This window comes from Liolophura sinensis, chromosome 13 (genome assembly GCF_032854445.1).
Source record: "Liolophura sinensis isolate JHLJ2023 chromosome 13, CUHK_Ljap_v2, whole genome shotgun sequence".
NCBI lineage: Eukaryota > Metazoa > Mollusca > Polyplacophora > Chitonida > Chitonidae > Liolophura > Liolophura sinensis.
The window spans coordinates 17,633,029-17,653,282 of record NC_088307.1 but is presented as its reverse complement, the minus strand read 5'-3'; the positions used below and the strand labels follow the sequence as shown (position 1 = coordinate 17,653,282).

The window sequence follows — 20,254 nt, the reverse complement described above, 5'->3', positions numbered from 1 at the left end:
AGTGACTTTTTCAACAGAACCTTAGGAAATTCTCATTTAGCGATGGCTACGCTCTGCATTTTGAAACATCAAAATGCAGTGTTCATTCAGTATTATTGCCAATACTATCCTCTGAGAAAAAAGAAATGTTTTTCTGTGTTTCACGTAGATACATGTACAGTGTATACCTTCCAAAAAGGAGAAAAAAAACTCAAATTCAGCAAAGGCAAAATATCCATACAAGAACAACCACAGTATCATTCAATGACAGTAAGAGTCATGTAAGAATACATCAAAACTATCAGTCAGATATGGCTATAGCACACACTTGCTATTTACTGTCTTAATATTAATCATTTCAAACACAGCAAACTCAACCAATTATCAGCTATAACAAAAAGTTTAAAAACCAAATGTCCGTGGAGTACAACTCAGGAGTGAAAATGTTAGGTCAATCATTAAGAGCTCAAAATGAAAATGATGACCTCACATTGTGCACAGGTCGTTATTAAGATAATTGGTATCAAAACTAATAGTCATAATTTAAGACTCACAAATGAATGATTATTGTATTTCATCCACTTCAATGATGTTTTACGTCAATGTACATGGGATCACACACATTTCAAACCTTCATAACACATGGGATGCCCTCTATTTTAGTCCAAATCATCACTCTGTAGTGCTCAAAATTTTAACATTTTTTTGGACGTCTCCAACTACGGTACTCTTAATATTTATTTATTCATTTGATATGTCTTTTTACTCAACAATATTTCACTTACAAGACAGTAGCCAGCATTATGGTAGGAGGAAACAGGGCAGAGTCCAGAGAAAACCCACAGCCATCTGCAGGTTGCTGGCATACCTTCCCACATACAGCCTAGGAGAAAGCCAGCATACATGTAAGCTTGACTTGAACTTACAGCACATTGCGTGAGAGGCTCCTGGGTCACTATTCTGTGCTGGAGCCCTAACAACCTTGGCCATGCAGGCCCCCCCACCCCCCCACCCCTTATTAGAAGAAATCATTCGCTTAGTAAAGGAAACAGCAAATTCACCATCAGCCAAAACCACTATTATGCTGCTCCCATCAAAACATCACAAAGCAACCTCCAAACCATCCGCAGAGGTAAACGACCTGTTAAAACTGTGTCAAGGTCTAACAAAGGGTCTTCCTGCTCTCCGCTCAGAGTGTTTAGACAGAGGAGGGGAAATTGGAAGGGTTTCTCAGTTATGTGAGAGATTGTTTGGTAACATCTTGTATTGATCTTAGCAGGAACGGGTTGGCCAGCCATGCAGATGAAAAGAGCTGGCCTGATGGTGATGATAATCATTCAGTTGCCAGATTGACAAGGGATGGATCTACAGTATGAACATATGTCAACATGGAGCCGAAATCCCTTTAATTATTATTCATTTATCATACACATTCAATAAGCATTATCCACTGCTTCCCACTGGGTTATCCCTACCCCCAACCCTCACAGTCTCTGAAAGGCACTTTAAATATATATCTGAAAAATTCCCATGGTACAAAAATGCATCGCATCCTTACACTTGTATATATTTCATGTTTTTACGACTGATATTGCCTCTCTCTCTGTGCATCTTTCAGCTGCAAATTGTGTCAGTTGATACATGTATATTGCATATTTTCATGCTGAGTATTGCTTCACCTAAATACATAGTTCACCTAAAGCAACATACGTCTTATACTATGAATATTAGATCTTTCTAAGCTACTTGAACAAACAGGGTTAAGATTTAACTTAATTTGATTGGTGTTTCACACCGAATATTTCACTTCTACGACGACGGCCAGCATTATGGCGGGAGGAAACCGGGCAGAGCCCTTGGGAAACCCACGAGCCCAGGGGAAAGCCACGACCATCATTTACTTATTTGATTGGTGTTTTATGCTGTACTCCAGAATATTTTATCAGACAAAGCGTGGGGAAAACCCATAACTGTCCACTGGTTTCATAGACCTTCCAGCATACCACTGAAAGAGCATGAGGGACATGAGGTCTGGTTTAAACCCTAATTAACACAAAAGTAACAAGCGCAAATTCCCACTAGATGTCACATCTCTCTAGGTCATCTTTCACTCCATGAAAAAGATAAGAGGCCAAAAATTTGACAAACTGTGAAAGAGGCAGAACGACCAGATTATAGAGATAAAAATGCTTTATGGAAAGACTTGGTACACATTGAATGTAAAGTAAGCTTCCTACAAGATCTGAAAGCTCAAGTCAATTCCTGGCATGAGTCACAACACAAGCAGACGTATGGCTGGTGCAGTTTAAAGGCTAAATAAGAGATCTGGGGCAAAAAAAGGATCTCTGCAAAATCCAACTGAATGGTTGCTATTATTTCAGCAAAAGTGGATAACTAATTATAATTCACCTAAGTTTAGCATTTTTCGACTGACAGATTTTGCTTGATTCTGACTGATTGATCAACTTCATTCGGCCATTTACATGTAAGAAGTTTTCTGTGGAGTTCAATTGCTTTCTTATCATGTAGGCATCAAAAGTAGCATTACCTGCTTCTGGTTTCAAGTTCATTTTTACATACATGTATAAACCTTTAGGTGAGATACAGTAGCCCAAATTCACAAAACATCACATTCGATTGTGCACATTATTTGTTTCAAATCTGCAATTAAGTTTCTAAAATTTTATAAAGCAGGTTGCATTATAGCTTTTTCAAACTTTAGGATCATTTTGTCTGATATTTACAGAAAGGCAATGGATTGAGCTGTTCTTGGAAAATACGGATTATTTGATTTGATTAGCAAATGTGGATTTTTCACCACAAATCTCTCACACAGCCTCTTTTAACCCACGACCATCTGCAGGCTGCTGACAGACTTTCCCACGTACGGCCGTAGAGGAAGTCCACGAGCTGGACTTGAACTCACAGCGACCACACTGGTGAGAGGCTCCTCAGTCATTACGCTGGGCTAGCGCACATTAGAGAATGAACACGTGTAGTAAAATGTCCAGCTGCCAGGCAGATGTGACCATGCACCAGCTGCTCCAAATCTCTAGTACCACACTGATCAACCATTAACATGCATGTAAACCGGATTGTAGACTCGCTCTCCTACAGTAGCACACAGTGACATAGCAGGACTCCAATAACATATATGGGGACTTGATTTACATACGTTATTCACAAGTGCTGTACAAGAGTGTACAAGTCAGACTTTTGTACTCTGTGTACTCATTTTGCAATCCCCATATCCAATTCCAATACATGCCGCCCCCCCCCCCCCCCCATATTTATGTTATTTGATTGGTGTTTTACGCCGTACTCAAGAATCCCCTTCAAATGTCTTCATTCAACTTCTATAACATGATATTCTGATCTCTTTATTTCTCGGCCAAAATTAAAATATTGTTTGTTTGACGTTACAACCCCTTTATAACAGAAGGGGGCAGGTAGGTCAGTTTTTTTTTTGTCTTGCAGAAGGGAAGAACAATCTGTTCTGAAGAACAAACAGAAGAATCCTGTTGAAATGACGGATCACAATCAAACTTCCTCAATGTTGATCAGAATACAGTACTAAATTATGTCACCCAATATTTGGGGATCTTTACAATAAAACTAACAGGTGTTTGACGTTTTTATGAGTATTAAGACAAAATTTAACTCAACAATTTAGGTCCAGTAGAGCGGGGTGTGAGCATGTGAAAATACCAGTCCATGACTGAATTAAACGTGCAGCTATTGTTTTCGCGCGCCACATGTGCACGTGGATGACGTTTAGGTGGTACAAAAACAACCCCTTGCAGTCACAGCGTCATTTTAAAAGCATCTGGCACTTCACACTTCTACTTCACTCAACAATTAGCTTTCAAAATAATGTTGTTGTCCACCTCTGCATGCTGAGCTGTTCTACAGATTGGTAGACTTTTTACACGATGTCAGACTGTCAAAAGACGTCAGCGTGACTGACATACCAATTTAGGTCAATCCGGAAGACAGCATCACGTGGTGAGTAGCTTAAAGCAGACCTTATCTTCAAATTTTAGGTTTTGAGGAAATATCGAATAAAGGTCAGTGTCAATGGTTGCAAAAGGTCCATAAATGTCTAAGCTTGCGGAAAGACCATGTCTGTCGGGTTTGTATATTAAGTATTGAGTATGCAGTGAGGTTTTGCCGATGGGGTGGCTGAATACAGATACAGTGTCATGATCGGGTGTACATGTCGTCTGGGCTAAGGATCTCAGCCGTCTCCGCGTATCAGTAAATATCAGCCATCCTTAGACAGGATTTTATGAAATTGTATGTCTCGAAAGTGTACCCATTACCTGTATAAACAGACCGACATTTCAAACCATCAGCGAAGAAAAAAATATCAAATGAAATGAATTAAAATAATTTGGCATCTGTAAAAACAGGAAAACAGAATTTCGCATGGGGTCTTTTTGAAGGGTTGGTCGCGAAACATCAAACGTATAATATTTTCATTTTGACCCTATCTTATTTACAAAACCACAGCAATATTTTTTATCGAATTATGGGAGCAAAATGCAATTCCCTTAGAAGACACAGGTTCAAACCCAACGTAGGGTATACCCATGACTTTTACATCTGACAGTCTTGGCATTTTTTCGCTCTTTGGTCAAGATACTTGTATGGGACAGGATGTTAACTGGTCAACCCAGTTACAGGATGATGATCTGGGATCACTGGCAACCTGTTCCTGACCAGCGAAGGCAAATTCACTGGGACTGTCCTAAGCAAAGAATATCATGATGGATGGAACAGAGATATACGAGGGTGTCTTCTGTGGGGGTTTCAGCTGTTACAACGTGTCTACTGGTGTAATCCAGCGCATTGCAAAATTATTTCTGGCCTTCCCAAACAGGAATGGAAACAGTTTCAATTTTTGCGAGTTCATTTTCTAACACAATGAGTACACGAGCACTGGATGTTGCCTTTGACTTGAAAGAGTGATGTGATATTTTCATGTCTGCTATGGGTGATTGGTTTGTGCAGGTAATAATAAAGGCAATCAAAATGATAACTGAAGACAATGACAACGTTTATACATGTAACATAAATGGGGAGGCATTGCTCATGGAAGACCAGACATTGCAGAGCAGAATATGTTAGAAGACGTGCCGTCTGCCTGTGGCACGCATGCAGCTCTTTTGTGCAGTGTACACAGGAGCAACAGGTGCTCTTGCATGAAAACTAATCAATATACCTAACCAGTGTCAGGTGAGCCAGCTATCATAAAAAGGAGTTGGTGAAATCTATATGATGTACATATATTCACCATGCCTTATACACTATACATACTGCTGCACACAACCACACTGAGAAAGTGTCTAATACATGTACATCTACTGTATTTGAACTCAAATTTCGTCCATCACTGAGATACTCATTTTGTCTGATTCTGACAGTTCTGTTGATGTTAAAATGGTGTTTTGAGATTTATTCGGTAGGTAAGATGATATCTTACTGGAAAAAACCTAACTTTCATCAGCTAAAGTATTGTTTTATAACATTTAATTGCTTCTAAAAACTTTAGAATTTTTAGATCAAATACAGTTTTAGTCTAGTGAGTATACGTGTATATGATTGATGAGGTTACAATGTTATGAAGAACGCTAAAACAGCTGATCACTGTTGTGTTTATAGGTCAAAATACATTATACTGGAGTGTATAAGTTGCATCCAAAAATGAAAATAATTGTCATCAATGAAGGGCACATACTGTTTATATTTCCCGAAATGGTACTTTATACCATACGCGTCATATTCGAGAATATTCCACTTTAACATACCACAGTAGTCAGTTTTAAGGGGGAAGACAACTATACAAAGAATATAGTTGTCCTGGAATGAATATCTGCATGACTACGACTTAATTTCCCTTGGGAGATATTGCAACCATATTGTGGCAAGAGCAAAAGTAACCATTTCATTGGCTGCTGAAAGTAAGAATTTGAGGCGTGGCATTTCATTCCCACACCTAACACTCATGAAACAAAGTCTAGGTGCACATGTGCTAGTAAGACACACCTGACAAAATCAAAAATCTGGGGAGAATGAATTTGGGTAAGTACATCAAAAACAAAGACAAAGGCCTATTCCATGCATGATAACAATCCATCTGGAACGTGGGCCTTTTTTTTAAAAATTCTGGTGTTCAGGGAGACACCGAGTCCATCACTCTCTCTCACAAAAAAACCCAAAGAAATCACCATATAGATTCGACACCATTTAATTGGCCTTGAAACGAGGTCCTAGCTTGAGGTACCCAAATTTACAAAAACAAGCTTTCCTTATATCCTACTTGATGGTTTTATATTTGAAGATTTATGTCCTGCCTACAGATGGCAATGGAAGCATCCTGCTTTTCAGAATATTATCAAAGCCTGAACTCAGATATATTAAAAACAAGAAATACGTTAAGAGACTTTTCAACTCGCTGTCGATAATGAGTACCTGTGAAGGTCTTGCAGATAACATGACAACCAGACAGTGAGTGAGATGTAATTACTTTTGTCAGTGAAGGTAGTACATCTAAATTAAGAAAACAGCGTTAAAATTCAACCAAGGAAATAAGCTAAGGATGGAGAGTTTCATTGCCATGGATGGGAGGGAGGTGAAAGTTTGAGTTGCCGCCATATTCATTCGCTAAACTTCCAAGTCTGTACCACATTCATTGGCTATGTTTCACCTACCATAGGCTGTGCCAGGACCAAAATCATTGCCAGCATCCACCATGAACTGACCCAACTGATCAAAGTTTGTGACACGCTCTCTCTTTGGCTTGTCCAGCTTCTCGTAAAACAAATCCTCCATTCGACTGTCTGCAAACACAATTAATACTCAATAAAGCACAAAATCACATGGATACACAATCATTCCAAAACTACATGTATGTCCTGTCATGGGTGTGGCAGTCTGAATTTGATTACTGCATGGAAACTGAAACACACATAATTCAATTAAAACAGTGCAAATAAAATTCTTTGAAAGATCTGCGAATGCAAACTTTCACAAATGAACGTCTTATTTACTCTAACTCCTCAATCTTTTCGCATATGAAAGAGCAACTTTCAGTGCAATTTTTTGCACATTTTTAATCTGATTTTGAGACAAATCAACATTGGTTGCATTGGCCAGTTCCAGGCCTTCACAAAAGGTATAATTTTATCAGTCAACACAGAATAATGCCTTCAGCATATGCTTGAATAAACACCTTGCAAACATGCGATATGGTTGAAGAATTACTGTAGTAAACAGTTTCATATGAAGCTCAGATAAATATGAAGACTATACTCTTTCTTCATGTCTGATGTAAAAGATCATGTAAAAACAACCAGGACATCAAAGCCTTCATCAAACAAATGATAAAACGCATTTATACTGCCACACAATGACCCCTGAGGCTTCCATTAATCCAAGGCCTGCAATCATAACATTACATGTTACCCTGTACAAATGTATATGTATGTTTTCAAATAACAGAAAAATTACCAGAGAAGTAATAAATAAAAACTTATAATATATATAACATACTGGGATTGGGTTGTAACACCGTCTCTGTCTGGCGTAAAATTTTTTCTGTCCATACTTTGGTTTTTTCCGCCCGCTGTATTAAATTTTCAAAATGTGCATCTAGTTCTGTTTTTTCTGCCGAGCCAATCTTTTCTTCAGTAAACTGTTGGCAAAAAAAGACAAGATATTGTGAGATTATAAAACATAATTTCATGTAAGTTAACCATCAAGAAGAGAAATTATAAGCTACCTTTATTGTGACTGGCACAGCAGCCAAGCTTATCAGTTAAGGCAACTGAAAAAAAGGTTAAGGGAAAGCAGTGGATAACATCCTCGCTTTGCACATTTTCATTTTCTTGTTCATGTAAATGTTCATTCAAACAAAGTACTTCCACTGGTTATCCATATCTTTCTAACTAACTTTGTGGGTACGTATTGGGAGTTACTTTTCCATGCACACTTTGAAATGAACAAAGCCTGCCTACTCATATGATGAGCTGGTCCAACTTCAGGGAAGGGCTATTAATGATAAATGGAACATATAATCAGTCATACTAGACTGATCCCTAAACATATACACTAAGTACATGTCCATTCATCCAGGCTGAACATCAGTCAGTATCATGTGCACATGTTTTAGATAAACCTCCAGAAGTTTCCAACTGACTGATATTAAGAAAGCACATCAAACGAAAGCAGACAAGCTTATAGGTCTACCCAGTTTCACTTTCCCAATTTCAAGAGGAAAGTCCTACAACCCAACAGTAAATTTCAGCAAATAGATGGCAGTTGGTATCTGAATGAATCTTGATGCAGATGGGTATTTCAATGTGACTGTCACATGATGTGGAAAATTTCAGACAGAACACTCTACCTTTCCCAATTTCAAGTTACGGTCAAATGTTTGCACCATCAAACTGCTGATGGTTCGAAGAATCGTGCAAACAGATGAATCACGTTTAACTCTTCTAACTCGATATATTCAGGGTAATTTAAAGCCTCAGAAAAATGCTATCTGTTGCATATCTTATCGATAGCATGATGCCAAATGACAAGACTTGGTTGACAGTCTCGTGCTATTTCGAACGTCACGCCTGAGTAGTTGTGTACTGTAGACTGCAGTGACAACTAGACACTCTGATTTAAAGTTCCCTTTATAAAATTTTGCCAGCCAGGCATGACGCGTTTGCACATTTGCAATATATCGAACGCAACAAAATTTGCGCTGAATGCCACAGAAATGGCCCTACCTGAACAACCCTATTTAAATAGGTGGAGGCACCAGCTGCAAACTTCTTCATCTTTGCGCTGAATGACTCAGTCTCCATCAATGATACGTTTATATACCGCCAATAACTTCCGCATAGTATGCACTGAATATTTCCGCCTTCTCGGTTGGATTTTAAAAAAAGGAGAAATTTTATAAATAAGTTATGTTTTAATTGAGTAAATGTAATGATGGTGAGTACTATTCGTAGCGTATCTACGCTGAAATAATATCCTCCAATGGTAAACAGCTAAGGCTGTCTGTGCTGAATGAAGTTGTCAAGAAAGCTGTTTCAATATGGCGGCACTGGAAACGAGCTGACGAAGCCGTGCGTGACTTATTTGCTCTCTTCGTGTAGTTTTTCAGCTTTTGGATGAAAAGATGGCCTGAGTGAATCACAGATACTTCAAAACGGTACCGAAGCTTTCGTTTTTCCCGTTGTACGTGGTAGATGGAGATTTAAATGATCTGTGACATGTTATTTGGTGTTTGTCCCGTTTGACGGATGTCACTTCGTCATGTCAACGACAACTAGTGGTTGAAAAGTTGACGTCGGCGAAATAAGTTTCTGTTCCTAAATTACAGTGTTTACACGCAGAGTAAAGTATATGCATTTGGGCTTCAGAACAATGGGGTTTGATTTACCTATATGTTTGATACTTCAAGCAGGCCTAGTCAAAGTACATGGACACTGACCATAATATTGGTTCATACACATTTGGCCATATTCATAACTGCTCAACATATAGTCAGACACCTTGCCATTCACTTAAGTGTCCACGGACCCAATGCAGCACAAATAAGTGCTCCACATACCACTAGCTGGTTATTGACATGGCAACACTTCCCCTTCACCTTGCTGCACACAATTTTGTATTAGTTGTACAATAAAGTATCATTTCCTGTAAAGAAGCCTCCAGATTATTCAGTCGCCACTGATTTCAAGACAACTGCAATTTGACTTGTTGTTAAACAGGTGCAGGTAAAAACACCCGTTAACCAAAACACCCACTACCATAGCACCTGCTATCATAACACCCGCAGGTGAAGTCAAAGTGCCTGTTATTGCATTCTTATAGGTTAACCCATATAAATGAACAAGAATAACCCTCCCATTACTTAGAAACAATAACATATAAGTAAGGCAGAAAAATATATGCTGCACACTTTTTAAACACATATTAGACGTATTTCAGCCTAGACCCACATGTAACTGTTTATTTGGTATATGTAGTATTTAACTGTGTAAATGTCAGCACCAAAAGTAATATTTTGTGAATTTTGTATTCCACTTTTGGGGCAGATTTTTAGGACATATACTGTTCTTACCTGTTGTGTGTTTTAATTTTTCTGCCTACATAGAACATGTTTATTAATTGTAGAATTTTTAATATTTGCTTAATATGTATATTTTAAGACAGTGTCAGTTTGGAGTTGGGCAAAATGCAGGCTGTGAAACACCACAACCGTCAGTTTATCCGTGGGATAGGGATAGTAGATGAGACATCATGTGGTCCATTGTGTCAACACCCAGCATGCTGGAGAGCCAATGAGAGGCTGGAGAAAGGCCTTCCTAATATCTCTCCTCCAAAAGCCCCCAAGTATGGACATGAGGATGGTGAGAGTCTTGTAAATCTTACAGTAGTTAAGGGTCATTTTCTTATAATGAGACATTATACTTACATTTTTTTTAATTATTGCAGTTAACCTATATGGTGCTATTACTGAGTATTTTCAGTGCTTTTTAACCATACCATTAACATTGGATTTCTGAATTCATCCATTTTGTGTTACCAGATATCATTGTCACAGCTTTTGCACTTATAACCCACCCAGGCTTTCTTACAAAACTCTTAGGATAACAACATGCAAAAAACATGTTGGATTTAAACATCACAATTATCTTCATAAATTTAATTTATTCAATTTATTCATCTGAATATATGCAGTGTTAGTGTTTGTCTGTTTCTTGTCTGCTGTTCAAGATAGGGAATCTGTTTTGATTCATAACAATTCCATTTGATATGTCGTCTGAATTCTCTTAATCTGGTATATTACAACCTGTTTCCCCCAGATCTTCCAGTGGTCACAGTGTACAACATGCTGGAGGACTATGGGGAAAGTCCAAAGGACCTCTATCCAGGGGGTCAGCCAGCACAGGATCATACTAAGCAACAGTTGCCCAGAACCTTGCTGCCTCTGACAAAGCACAAGTTAGTCAAGTAATTGTTAGCTTAATCATATCTTAGGTTTGTATGTACATGTATGCTGACAATGAAAATATATATAGTTAAATGTCGTTGAACGAGTTGACAATAGTTGTAGGGTTTTTTAGTTCCAAGTGTGGGACATACATTACATTATACTTCTTGACGGGGCCTCCTTTGCAGAGCGGGGTAGCACACCAGCATGGCGTGATGACCCAGGAGCCCCTCACCACTACGGTAGTGAGAAGTTCAAATCAAGCTCATGATGGCTTCCTCCCTGGCCGTACGTGGGAAGGTTTGCCAGCAACATGCAGGTGGTTGTGGGTTCTCCCAGGCTCTGCTCCCACCATATAAGTGAAATATTCTTGGGTACGGCGTAAAACACCAATCAAATAAATAAATACATAAATAAATAAATAGATATACCTCCTGACTGCATCATGGATATTAGTGCCAAGCCTTGAACAGTCAAACTGAGCAGAATGAATCCTTTTCAATACAATATATGGTGGGTTCTCTTTTCTCTCGGCACAATGGCACTATTAGCGGCTACTGTATAAGCACACTGCATTAGTTTTTGAGAGCCCAGTCCCCACCTTATCTTGCATAAACCTGCTTGAACTCGTGAGACTCATCAAAAAAAATGACTCGCTGTAAAAAATACATGAAATGAAGTATGTATCATGAAAATCATATCATATAAAATGCCTAATTTACTTAAAGGTGGTCTCCTGCTTTGAATTACTTAATACTGCTCCTTATTTTGGTGTTTATGCATTTTCAGGAAGACCTTAGCCACGTGTCCTGCAAACTCCCCACACCTCAGTGATTCCCCTCAGGCCATTTCTGCCCCGCCTAAGAAGTCAGCAGTGGCGGTGAAGAATGTGGAGGTACAGGAAGTGTTTGACCTAGAGGATCTGAGCAACACTTGGGAACAGACCTTCCTGGCAAAGCAGTACTATGTCTGGGTGCCCAACCCTAACTGGAAACCCAGGTCTGCCCAAGCCAGGTACAGTATTTGGTCCTACACACAGACAGAAGGTTAGGTATAGCATCAACTCACTGTCATTCAGGAGGTTTATCAGGGGGTCAAGGCACTCCTCTACAAATGTATTTATTTATTTTTATTTGCTATAAACATAATATAAAAGACTTACATTATACAGAGTAAAGCCTGAGAAGTGAGAGTCGTGTGACAGCTGGCAAATGGTCATATTTAACCAGTGAAATACAGCCTTTTGTGAGTTGACCTAATTGGCTTTTTATTCCGAGTGACACACTCAAAATTTTAGACTGTAGTAAAGTTTACGAATCGAGGAAACCTGAAAACTGCTTCATTTTCAGCAGGTACCTGACAAACCTGACTGACAGCCTAGCCAGCAGAAGCTACAAACACTATTCATATAGATAAATAAATGTTTTCTCCACTAAGCTTTAAAAGATGACAATTTTTTTATTTTTTTTTTTTTAAAGCTTGGAGGCAGGCAGGTCATGCTCAGGCCCTAGGAAGATAACCCCAAGGGACATGACAGAGGAGCTTATTCCTCGCTGTATTGAAGACGCCAGGGAAGCTAACTTCACTGTGAGTTTCTCATGTATATACATGAAAGAATGACAATTATAAATTTCGCACTTTTCTCAATAAGGACCATTCGTTTTGGCCTTATAAAATCTTTAGAAACGTTTTGACTTCATAAAAGTAGTGATGTTTTATTAATGTGTCACCATGTGTATATTTGTAGTCATGTAAATAATAGATGTAAACATCATTTACATACATTTACAACCACCTGGCAGAAGAGACTGACTTTGCAAGGTGACATCACTTTAAAGCTCAATAGGTACATTTTTTGTAAGCTAAATCTGCCGATTTTAACATGCAGAATACAGAAAACTAAGTAAACTAGGTTAGATTAATCATCTAAATTTATGTTTTTGCCCGAGAAGGTTAATTGGCTATTAAATATTGCAAAATATTAATATTTTGTTGTTAGTTATATGTAAATATGAATAGAGCCGAAATTACAATTATGGGCAAGTAGCATTGACGTACCATAGACAGATGATGTCATTTTGCAGTGGGATGTCACTGTTGGAAAAGTAGGAGTATTTGGAAAACCACATATTACTCATAAAATCAGGATTTGTGGCAGTATTTCTCCTTAAAGGCCTCCTGCTTGTGGACTTTAGTCATTGGCTTTGAGAAAATAGTCATGTTTTATTAAAAGAGGAAGTTGTCACACATTTTTAATCGTGTAGAAAATAGATCCAAATACCACATACGATTAAATAACCATGCATTTTATGCTCATCAACCCATTTAAATTAACAATGTAGGTAAAACTGTACGTATTCATTGGTAACAGCAGATTTAATAGTATTAGATGTAAATGTCGGTCAGGTCATAGACAAAATAGTCTTAAGTACAGCGTCACCAGTCAAATAAATGCCTAAATACATGTAGGTACTATGTACTTTTTTATGCACTTGGCATCAAGACGTGCTTTATGCTTCGTCAGCGCAACTTGAGATTAACTTGGGATGGAAGCCTGCCATTGTCAGCTCATATATACATGTTTAAATATATGGTGATGTACATGTGCAGAAAACTAGGCACGTCTGACACTAGATGTTGTGCCAGTATTTTCTGTTGTTGTAAAGCATTATAGAACGGGATGACCAAAGATATAATAGTATATGGATAATGTTATATGTGTGGGCTTTTCACCACTTTCATTTAAATCTGAAATATAACAACGCATGTACATGTATGTTTTAGAAGGATTTGAACTACGTGTACAAGTGTTGAAAATCTGTAAATGTGATGTTTTACTCTAGTTTGAAATCTAACATACAGTACACAGCAGATTTTCATTAAAATATGAAACATGATTTGTTTATTTATTTATTTATTTGATTGGTGTTTTACTCCGTACTCAAGAATATTTCATTTTTACAACGCCGACCAGTATCATATCTGGGAGGTTGCTGACAGACCTTCCTACGTATGACCAGAGAGGAAGCCAGCATGAGCTGGACTTGAACTCGTGATGACCCCATTGATGAGAGGCTCCTGGGTCATTGTGCCGCACTGGTGTGCTAACCCCCTCGGCCATGTGAGCCCTGGAATATGATTTGAAGTTTTAATTAATTTATTTATTAAATCCAGGAGCTTACATGTACGTGTAAATAAATCGTTAATCTTAAATGTTAATTTGAGACTTGCTTAAGATTCATCTGTCTCTTGTAACCGAGGCAAGTTTTACCAGGACAATCCCACACAAAGAGTTCAGATTTTGTTGTAGCTGTTTTTAATGCACACTCACCCATCCATTTTATCTGGTTTAATATAGTAGTCTAGCTATATACTGACCTTCATTTTTGTAGGTTTAGTTTTGTATCTTGAGATTGTATTGTGTAGATTTATTTTTTTGTTTGTGTTTGATTTAGTTACTGACTAAAATATTTACCTCTTCTGTTTCTTTTCTTCTAATTTACGAATAACTAGGATATATGAATCAAGAGATGATTTTGAGGCAGATCTGTGTTGACATTTTCATCAAAGAGTTCTTGTTTAATAACAGGAGATCCCATGGATGACGCTATAAGAATACCATCATATGAGCATTTTGGTTTGTAGTTAACCCACGCACAGTATGAATGAATAACTCCTCGTGTGATAAAAGAAAAAAAAAAATGTTGGACACAGCATAAATACTTGACTCTTATAACAAGGGAGATAATGATCATTAGGTGTAACAAGGGAGATAATTAGTACATCTTTAGGAGAAAGCTTTGTTATTTACTTTGTTCCGTGGGATCCTGTCTGTATGATTTTCTATTTATTTTGCTATTTGGATATTTATATCCTTGCATGTACCTATCATTTATGTTTCTTGACATACTAACATCTTCATTTTATTACTGGGTAATGCATGTTTATAGTGGACATCTACTGTGAACAACTGAAATGACATTGAAAAAAGTCAACTTTACATCCTTACTAAATAAAAGTTATGGACATTTTTCAAAGTCTCACCTATTTTGATTTCTTTAATTCACCCATTTTACTGAATTACTTTTAGTTTTCTGTAATTTCTTGGGTATACTTTGCATGATAATTACGAGAATTCGATCATGTTATGTTAATCACAGGCTTACAGAACTTCATGCTGGCACATAAGTATATCATTGGTCAGTTCACATAAATATTTACTTTGCACTTGTCTTGACACAGCGACGACACACCCAGAGTAGGTCAAGGTCACCCTACCGATATTTCTCCTCTTCTCCACGGCAACCTGGGCTGGATGAAGTTGACATCGAAGGGTAAGTTTTTCACAGAATTTTACTGCTGGAACATGGCAATTCACAAAAGTGGTTAACCTCTACTGTAACATCTTCACACATTTATTCTGAGGGCATTGTTCAGTGTAGACTGATAAAATTATATATTTTTTGTGAAGCCCTGAAAATTACCAAACTATCAAATAGAGCTTTGTTACCAAAATCAAATTAAAAAGATGCTTAAATCATAATGCTCTTTAATTTGTGGAAAAAGTTGAGGAATTAGAGCTTCTCTCATTATGCCGAGTTTGCTGAAGAAGACTTATTATGTTTGTGCTGTCTGGTGTTCAGCATCCTCATATATGTTATCTCAGGACAAATATGTCAAAATTTCAACAATGCAGTTTAAAACCTAAGCTTTGAGACACAGTTTTAAAGTTTCTATTCTTCTTAAATAAGTGTTTAACTTAAATTTCAAAGTGTGACTCAATTAAAAAACCAGTTTTGTGGAATCAGTTTGAAGATTAAGGGTCTTTTTATTTTGCGAAAAGACTGATAAGGACATGTTTACTAAGCTATGTTTAGCCAGGTGTGTGTCTCAGTGTCTTTGACGCTGATGAAATCAGCACTGTAGTGATGCAGAAAATTGGAGACACAGCACAAATGAGATACTCTGATTTCAAAGTCTGGCTAATATATGTGTGACTAAGTATTGTGAATTTATTTCAAGAACACCTTGAATTGACCTGTAAACCAGCTGAATATAAGATATCATAATATTTGACAAATTTTTCGAGTGTCCAATTTTAAGGACGCTTCTGCAGCTGGTGTTGTTTAACAAGTAGACCCAGCAAATATTGTGTAAGAATGTTACAGAAAAAGAAAATAGCACATGTATGTAATGATAATGTTAAAAAATATTTTCAAACCCTTGTGTTCACAGAATAAATGAATTACTGGATCTTCCACGAGAAGTTCTGATGAAGGTTTTAGATCACTGCCAACCCAGGTATGTCTGTCTCTTTGAAACCTAAAGACTAGATGTTGATCATTGTCTATAGTTAAGATTTGCAAAAGGCAAACCATGAAAGGCAGACTATGTACATTTGTGTATAAAATTAATTAATAAATTTATTGTATTAAATTTGAACAACTGACCCATCTTAAAAGATATAGGATGTTGAAAATTTGAACAACTAGCCCGTGTTAAAAGATACACTTTGTCGACAAATTGAACAACGGGCCCATGTTAAAAGGTACAGGATGTCAATAATTTGAACAATGGGCCCATGTTAAAAGATTCAGGATGTCAAAAATTTGAACAATGGGCCCATGTTAATAGATGCAGGATGTTGAAAATTTGGACAACTGCTTCATGTTAAAAGATACAAGATGTTGAAAATTTGAACAACGGGCCCATGTTGAAAGATACAGGGTGTCAATAATTTGAACAATCGGCCCATGTTAAAAGATACAGGGTGTCAAGAATTTGAACAACTGGCCTGTGTTAAAAGATACAGCTTGTTGAAAATTTGAACTGGCCAATGTTAAAAGATACAGGATGTTGAAAATTTGGACAACTGGCCCATGTTAAAAGATACAGGATGTTCAAAATTTGAACAACTGACCCATCTTAAAAGATATAGGATGTTGAAAATGTGAGCAACTGACCCATGTTAAAAGATACAGGATGTTGAAAATTTGAACAATGGGCCCATATTAAAAGATACAGGATTTTCAAAATTTGAACAACTGACCCATCTTAAAAAATACAGGATGTTGAAAATGTGAGCAACTGACCCATGTTAAAAGATACAGGATGTTGAAAATTTGAACAATGGGCCCATGTTAAAAGATACAGGGTGTCAAAATTTTGAACAACTGGCCTGTGTTAAAACATACAGCTTGTCATATACTTGTGTGTGTATGTTGTGTGAATTTTATTTTTTCTCTATTTTATTTGTAACTATTTTCAGTGACCTGAGGTGTAGAGAAAAAATCCTAGCCATTGTGCAACGATTCATGCCAGGTTATCAAACTAGCCCCACCCGAAAGCCGTCTGCGAGGAGTGAGGTCTTGAAACAGAGCAAAGTACAGCTGCATGATGGCAGGCTGAAGAATGTCCGGCAGCCCACAACAATGGTTGGCTGTCAACCAGTCTTCCAGCTCGATCAGTTTGTGGAGTCAGAGCTGAAGCAACCTGACAGCAGCCGCAACAGGGAATTCTCCAAATACAGGCATGCTCTGCCCGCCATTGGCACAAGTAAGACTCATACATTGTGCAGACTGGTAGATTTTCTGTTTACATACATGCACTCAATTTTATTTATTTATCTGATTGGTGTTTTATGCCATACTCAAAAATATTTCACTTATGCAACGGTGGACAGCATTATGGTGGAAGAAAACCAGGCAGAGCCCGGGGGAAACCCACAACCATCCACAGGTTCCTTGCAGGCCTTCCCACTTATGGCCAGAGAGGAAGCCAGCATGAGCTGGACTTGAACTCACAGTGTACATGCACTCAAGGTTAAATATTTAACGTGGTACCAGGTTGAATTGACCATCACTCTCTTGGTATGCACAGCTTAGGCCTGAATTAATTTAGATGGGAAAGAATTTTATTAACTAAGGTGTATTTTATTTTCTATTTTTAAAAATACCCAAAAAATGCAAAATGCTAAATTTTCACTGTTGAATTTGATTCTGAATTTAAAGAGTTATTCAAAACAGACATTAGTTTGAGTGTAAGAGTGAGTCAAGGTTGAATTGTTAGGAAGCTTGCCTTTCAATAGAAAAAAGGTAAAGTTTGCATTTAATCCTAAACTGGGACAGGCAATGATGTTTTTTTTCCCCACTCTCATTGTGTGTTGGGCCTTTGGTGCAGTCTAATGTTCGGCAGTATTCTTATATATGTTACATGAGGGAAAGTTTGTCAGTAACTGGGCAAAAGTCCTCTGTGGTATAAGTGAAAAATTCTTGAAAATTTGGAATCTTTTGGAAGAAAATTGAGCATGGACAGTAAACAGAAATCAAAAGGAATCAGTAAATGTATATTTTGCTAATTTAATTTAGTATTTTGTCCAGGATTGTACATGTCCCAAGGGCCCATAAAGGTATTCTCCTATGTACATATCTACATATATGCGTAGAATGTGTTTATCTCTTTGCATAGTGTATATCTAAGTTATATTCCTTAAGGAGTAATTATATATTGTGTTGTCAGGAGCTGGCTCTCTGGATAACTTTAAGATGTCGTCTGTGTCCCTGGGGCTGCCAGAGCTCCCATCAGGGGTGAGGACGACCAGGGCGTTTAACTACACCAACCTGGGCCTCGACTTTACCCTTGGTGAGTTGATGTACAAAGGTTGATCAAGGAATACCCAGACTAGCCCATAAACGATTTTAGTGGAAAACATTTAATCCAAATAGTCCTTCTTCACATTTTTGACCAAACTGACACAGAATGTCATCCTTAGCCTGGTAGTTGTTGCCACAAAATCGATAAAGTTTTATTTATTTGTTGTTGTGTTTACATATTATTTATGTTTAATGTGATATTTTTGTGTGTTATTTTATTTTCTCACAACAGCAGTCAGGTTTATAAGTGACTTGTTAATACGTTGAAAATGATCAAGTTTTGAATTTCACATGCTTTTGTTGTACAGGTCCGTCCATACCCCTGACAGAGCGGAGCACCATCACATCAGAGGGGAACCGCTCGGATCACGGCACTACTATCAACGTCAACATACCCTCACATCGTTCTGAGACAACAGATATGCTGATGGGCCGAGGGGAAACCAACTTCCGTGAGGCACACAATTCAGGACCAGAGGTACGCAACTGGCGTTATATCCGCCATGCGGCCGCTGTGAGTTCAAGTCCAGCTGACGCTGGCTTCCTCTCCGGCCATATATGGGAAGGTCTCTCAGCAACCTGCGGATGATCGTGGGTTTTCCCCGGGCTCTGACCAGTTTCCTCCCACCGTAATGCTGGCCGCCATTGTATAAGTGAAATATTCTTGAGTATGGCGTAAAACACCCAATGAAATAAATAAATAAATAAAATATATCCGCCCTCTTTTATGGTGCTTGGCAATTATGACATCAGTTTTTTCCTTGGCGCCTTTACTCACCCCAAATGAGGATTCAGCCATATTTTCTGACAGTGAAGATACAGCATTCCCCTGCTACCATAGTTCTCGTGCCTTGGTGACAAGCTGGGGTGGATTACAGTGCCTTGGTGGCAAGCTGGGGTGGATTACAGTGCCTTGTGCGGCCTTCCATGAAGTTTACTGGGGACTATTTGCCTTCCACCAATCTCACACCACACTGGGATCTGGGAGAGTTCAACCAGTAACTTAATTGTCAAAGATTGGTGGTTTACTTCAGGCACTTCTGTTTCCTCTGCTCAAAATGTAAAATTACCCAAAATAATCTAAAATTTTGCGCATAAAAGTGCATTTTCTGAAGCAAATAAATGTCACAAATAATATTTTCGGTTGCTAAAACTTACAATTTTCCAGTAGAATATCATTTCATGTTCCAAGCACACCTCAAAACTCCTTTCTAAAATCAATAGAACACGTCAGGAATCAGGAAAATGAGCAAGTTACTCAAAAAAGAAATATATGTTCATTTGATAGGGTAAACACCATTATTTAAATGAAAAATTATTGAATATGGTGTTAAAATAAATAAATGAATTAATGATAGTTTGTTAGTAATATACGAATCATATATATGTGAAGGTTCATGGGATGCAGTTGGAACCTATTGTAAATAAATACATAGCCATGTGGAATTCTTCAACCTTTTTACAGGTTGGTAAGAGTTGGAGGGCTTTATTCTGTGTAGACAGATAAAAGCCCTGGAATTGGCCAATCTAACGACTGTGGGTTTTATTCCAAATTCAGATTTAAAAAGTGCATTAGGTGTAGAGAAAGTTCCTTTTTCATATGTGAAAAGGAATGAGTGTA

The 20,254-nt window shown here is 37.8% G+C and overlaps 1 protein-coding gene across 3 annotated transcripts in view; it reads right to left on the bottom strand.

Annotated features, from left to right (window-relative positions):
- LOC135480304 (endophilin-B1-like) overlaps positions 1–8,847 on the bottom strand; it is a 47,889-nt gene extending 39,042 nt beyond the window's left edge. For all 3 annotated transcript variants that reach the window (XM_064760113.1, XM_064760114.1, XM_064760115.1), the window contains exons 1-3: positions 8,763–8,847; positions 7,534–7,675; positions 6,693–6,821 (exon numbers count right to left, since the gene is read on the bottom strand). In XM_064760113.1, the coding sequence (XP_064616183.1) occupies positions 6,693–6,821; positions 7,534–7,675; positions 8,763–8,840 (349 nt within the window). In that variant the 5' untranslated portion in view covers positions 8,841–8,847. The remainder of the gene's footprint in view (positions 1–6,692; positions 6,822–7,533; positions 7,676–8,762) is intronic.
- Between the last annotated feature and the right edge of the window lie 11,407 nt (positions 8,848–20,254).